General features: G+C 53.4%; 1 protein-coding gene across 1 annotated transcript; it reads left to right on the top strand.

Annotated features, from left to right (window-relative positions):
* Nucleotides 1-287: 287 nt before the first annotated feature.
* EMWEY_00056710 (CMCG kinase (incomplete catalytic triad), putative) lies at nt 288-3695 on the top strand (the record flags this gene model as incomplete). Its single annotated transcript, XM_013480478.1, has 8 exons — nt 288-428; nt 537-596; nt 875-957; nt 1195-1351; nt 1537-1640; nt 1785-2231; nt 2354-2847; nt 3490-3695. Coding segments are annotated over 8 exons (1692 nt in total), but the record flags the coding sequence as incomplete, so codon positions are not given.
* Nucleotides 3696-4920: the final 1225 nt, after the last annotated feature.

The raw sequence follows: 4920 nt of genomic DNA, 5'->3' as shown, positions 1-4920 counted from the left end.
TATATATATATATATATATGCAGATGGGGGTTGGGTTTGCTTGTACTGCGGTCGCAGGCCATTGCCCCCCAGTTCATTTGCCTTTGAGCATCCCAATGCGGTGTACAAGCTATGCGACTTGGGGAATGCTTGCTGGGCTCAGGAGCACTTCACCGATGACATTCAAACTCGACAGTACCGCTCGCCAGAGGTTCGCAGGTGTCGCAGAGTGCTGATTTTCCCGTGGAGCCGGCGTGTCTGTGTCTCCAAGCTGATGGCATTGTTACTGCTGTTGTGCTGCTGTTCAGGTTATCATTCGCGCTGGGTATGACTGCACGGCCGATGTATGGAGTTTCGCTTGCATGGTGTTCGAGTTGGTGACGGGAGATTACCTGTTTGACCCGAAGAGCACTGGTGACTTCGACAGGGATGAAGATCATCTTGCACTGGTGTGTTCTCGTCCTCTTTTGCGACGAGCGCGCATGCATGCCCCAGTCAATGGGCCCTTAGAGGCAGTGCCTTCACCGAGATAAGTGGGCTTATCTTTGTGCCTGCAGATCATCGAACTTGTTGGACCAATGTCGTTGAACTTTGTCTCCCGCGGCCGTCATTCGCATGTAAGCGCACCGACCAGCGCGCTATACCTTAACACGTGATAAGCTTTACTTCCAGCGACGCACTTGTAGGATCTTGATTGTTTTGTGGCCTGAACAACTTAACTCATCCTGCCAAGCTATGGCGCCTCCAGCAAGGCGTCGACGTCTTAGAACACAAAATCCGGGCGTTGCAGCGGAGACTTTGTATGGGTTCCGGGGCCTAGATCTCGTTTCTGAGTTCATTGTTTGGTTTTTTTTAATATACGATCGGGATGATTTGTTGGTTAATGCTGTTACAGCGCTTTTTCCGGGAACGTTCGACAGATTTGCGACGAATTGACGATCTGCGGTTTTGGCCGCTTGTGGCTGTCCTGAGAGAAAAGTGAGTTTGTGTGTAGGGTGTTAATGGGTACACGAAAAGCCCGTCATATTTGATGTTGGCAGCTGGAATGGTATATAGACAGGGTCGCCTGCTCTAGATAAGTAGATGTTTGGCTTGAGAGCTTCTGCAGTATTGAGTGTACCGCGCTCTTTGTATCCTGGTTCCTAGCTTGGGCGGCTGCAGACGTTGCATGGCTCTTCATTTCCTTCTCACTTTGTGCCTTGGACGCCCGTGCAGGTACCACATGGGAGAGGCGGAAGCTGTGGCGCTGTCTGACTTCTTGGTACCGATGCTGGCGCCCGATCCGCTGAAGCGTCAGGGAGCAAAGCAAATGCTTGATCATCCCTGGTTGCGGATGCGTTCACCGGAGGACGAGGTGGCGTATTGTGAGATGGTCAGTATACACTTATACGCATCACATGAGACGCTGGGGAAAGGGGTTGGCTGCTGCAGGCCCTATTGCTAGCATTGCTGCTGCTGCATGCTTGTCAAGCCCCAGACGGGAGCGGCGCTTTCGATTGAGGTGAAGTATGTGCTGTACCGCTTAAGGTGTAAGGTTTTCTGTCGTGGTGGCTGCAGCGCAACAACATGCACGTCTCTAGGCCGAACTTGGACGCTCCCCTCCTTTCTTTGTCTCCTGGGCACTCGCCAGCCGACCTCGCAGTGGACCCCAACGCCTTGTGGTGCGCAGCTTCTGCATATGTCACCGCTAACGACTACAGCTGCGGCTGCCGCATCGATTCCCACATTTGTACGCCTTGTGTAGCTGACGGAGGGATTTCTGAAGTTTGGTGCGGCTTCTGCCTCCGCTTTTGTTTGCGGTGCAGTGGCCGTCGCCCAGAGGAGGTTCACGGGTCCGCCCCACCCGGAACAGCTGGTGCGGCGTGTATGTATAGCTCGGCGCCGGGATATGGCCCATCGCCTCCTGTAATTGGAGTGTCATCGCCCTACGCGTTACATCAGCACCAACAGCAGCTTCAACAACGACAGCAGCTGCAGCAGCTGCAGCAAGAACAGCAGCATCTGTATGGCTCCGGGCCTGTAGTTCTACCCGCCGGTGGAGGCCCCGTCGACGCGGGAAATGAGCTCTACACGTTGCAGAGACAACAGCTGCTACAACAGCAGCTGCAACAGCAACAGCAGCTGCAGCATCTACAGCAGCAGCAGCAGCTGCAGCACATGCAGCAGCAACTGCTCATGGAAGGACTAGGTCGTCATGCTGAGGGAGAGAGAAGCAAGACGACCCAGACTGCTGGTGGCATTCTTGGTGTTGTGTAAGCTGCTCGTGTTATTGCTGCTGTTATTTCTGCAAACGAGGGATTTGCGAATATTTATATAATCGAAATACCCCTGAGTTCCCGGCGGATCGGAGCTTTTGTTTGTTTGGAATGTGCAGTGGTGGGAGCAATACGGGCTGCAGCAGCACGGCAGTTACGGCGGCAAGCAGCAGCAGCGGCAGAGCAGGTGCAGCGACAGGCCCTGCAGCAGCAGCTGCTGCTGCTGCCTCTGCTGCAAGAATGTTGATGGGCTACCCAGGGACAAGTGATCCGCAGTACTTCCGAGCAAGCAGAGACTGTTGGGACGGCCGAAGCGTCCCAGGCTTTCCGCCTATTGGCAGCAACAACAACAGCAGTGGAGCTGGTGGCTTACGTCCAGAGGCAGGTGGCGTAAGTGGATGGTTCGCTGCACCAGCTGCAGGAGACGCTCCCCAGCAGCAACAGCCTCAACAGCAACAGCAACAGCAGCAGCAGATTCCGTCTGCAAGGGGGGAGGTATGCGGCTCGTCGTCTGCTGATAAGCGGCCCGACGGCCTCCATCAAGGGGGCAGCGCACGAGTTTCTGCCACTCCGGTGGAGGCAGAAGTCCAGGCTGTCGCTGCTCCTGCAGGAGGTGAGTTGGTTGGGTTGTCGTACAGAGTGGCTCCTCCGTGAGCTTCTTGTCTAGCCAGTTGCATACACATCTAGCTAGAGCTACGTAGGGACCTAACCAGTTGGCCAGCAAATGTTTTGTATCTAGCTTTCTTAGTGAAGCGTCTGGTGTGTGAACGTGGAGTTTGGGAGTAAAGAGGACTGTTGCGCAGTGAGGCGGGAGCAGAGAGCCCAACAGACACATCAGCGCAAGGGATCAGCTGTATGGATGTGGTGTGCAAGGTTTAGAAGGTAGTTGTCAGGTTTTGACTTGTCTTGTGGTTCTGGTTGATTTTCATGTGCTGGTATACGAATGCATGCCTATATGCATACATACCTGCGTATGAATATGGAAATGCATGGATGGTATATACGTGTCATGTGTACATATTGGTGTTCTTTTGGGGTTGGGCGTGTTTTATTCTTCGTTTGCGTATGATGCACACAGACCGTTAAAGTGACTGAAGGCATATCCACGTGTTAGCATATAGAGCTCCGCCAGTCTAAGGTCTGGGATAATAGTGTAATGTGTTGATCTGTACATTTGTCGCCCAACAGCACCCAAACACCCTGCAGTTTATGACGAACCCTTTGCTGATGCTGTGTATGCCCAACGGACGCGCAGATTGGGGGAGTGTAGGCGAGCCCGTCTCATGGATTCCGGGAGCGGCGGTGATGCAGCAGCAGCAGCTCGAGCAGCAGCAGCAGATGCGGCAACACGTACAGGAGATGCAGGAAAGGAAACAGGAGTTTCTGCGCCAGCAACAGGAACTAAACAGGATGCTCAAGGGGGTGCAGCAGCTGCAGCATGGTCTATCAGGGAGCTCCTGAAGCAGCACGAAATGCGAGAGAGGCAGCAAACGGCAATCTGTTGTTCATTGCCCTCGAGTCCCACAGGTGGTAGGGAACTTAACCAGGTGCTCTGTGTTGCGCTGCTCGTGCGCGGCTTTAACCTAAGCAGCTGCTGCTACGGCAGATGAGACTGCAGGAGCCGCTGCTCCTGTTGAGTGGTCACGAGGGAGCCTTTTTCCGGCAGCAACACAGAGCAGTAGCAAGAGATTTCAAGGGCCAGGGGACCCTTGTAACGCTTTTTCCCGTGGGCAGTATATACTCGGCTGCAATGCCACGTGCTCCATCAGCACCGGCACCGCCATGTGGGGCCGCGTGCACCAGCTAAAAGGGACCTTGAATTTCACAAATAGGGCTACTGTTGCTTCATTCGGCAGAACAGCAACAGCAGTAATGAGGGGAAGCGCAGTACGGCACTTGCAAGAGATTATTTTGTCTCCTTAATGGATGAGTTGCTGCATTTGCAATTCGTGTGTGCATCGCATTACTGCTGGCGACGGGCAGCAAGTCAACGATTTCATTACAGATGTTTGTAATAGTTATTTTGCCTGCCGTCAGCGGGCCAGCATGTGTTATGCTAAAAGCACATCGAAGGACGTATGCGAGCGAGTCTGCCATAGGGCTCAGTGTGTGTGACGTAGGAACTACGGTGTTGGGGAATATGAAGGCCTTTTAGTACTTGGGAGCAGTTATCACCATAGGCGCATGAGTTCAGTTTCATTGCTTTTGTGCGGGAGGTGTTTACGTGCTTCGCTAGCTGGTCTTGTATGTTAAATGAACGATGGAGAATTGGATTGGAGTTATCATTGTGGTGGATATTGCCACTTCCGACTAAGCAGACGCCATGGCGCACTTTGTGCGATGAAGCCAATATTAGCGAAGGGGAAGCACAGACTCCAGACAACCTGTCGATGGAAAAGAATTAGGCGGCAGTATGAATACGCAAAGAGTGCGAACTGGAGGGCGCCGCTCTGTGCGACTTTGGAAGCCCTCGGCTTTGTCACTCATAAAATAGGGTCAAATCGCCGACCAAGCACTTTCGTATGAAACGGACGACTGGAGAGACAAGATTGGGGGTGGATGGACAGGAGTTCAGGGTTCTGACCTTCCTGCGTGTATAGCGCAATGCCGCAATGTGCCATGCGTCAGGACACACAGGTTACTCAGCGATAGTAGACAGCTCCCGCACCCCATCTAGACCAGCAGA

Source organism: Eimeria maxima, genomic scaffold, assembly GCF_000499605.1.
Source record: "Eimeria maxima Weybridge genomic scaffold, Emw_scaff1978, whole genome shotgun sequence".
In the NCBI taxonomy this organism is placed as follows: domain Eukaryota; phylum Apicomplexa; class Conoidasida; order Eucoccidiorida; family Eimeriidae; genus Eimeria; species Eimeria maxima.
This window is presented reverse-complemented; position numbering and strand designations above follow the sequence as displayed.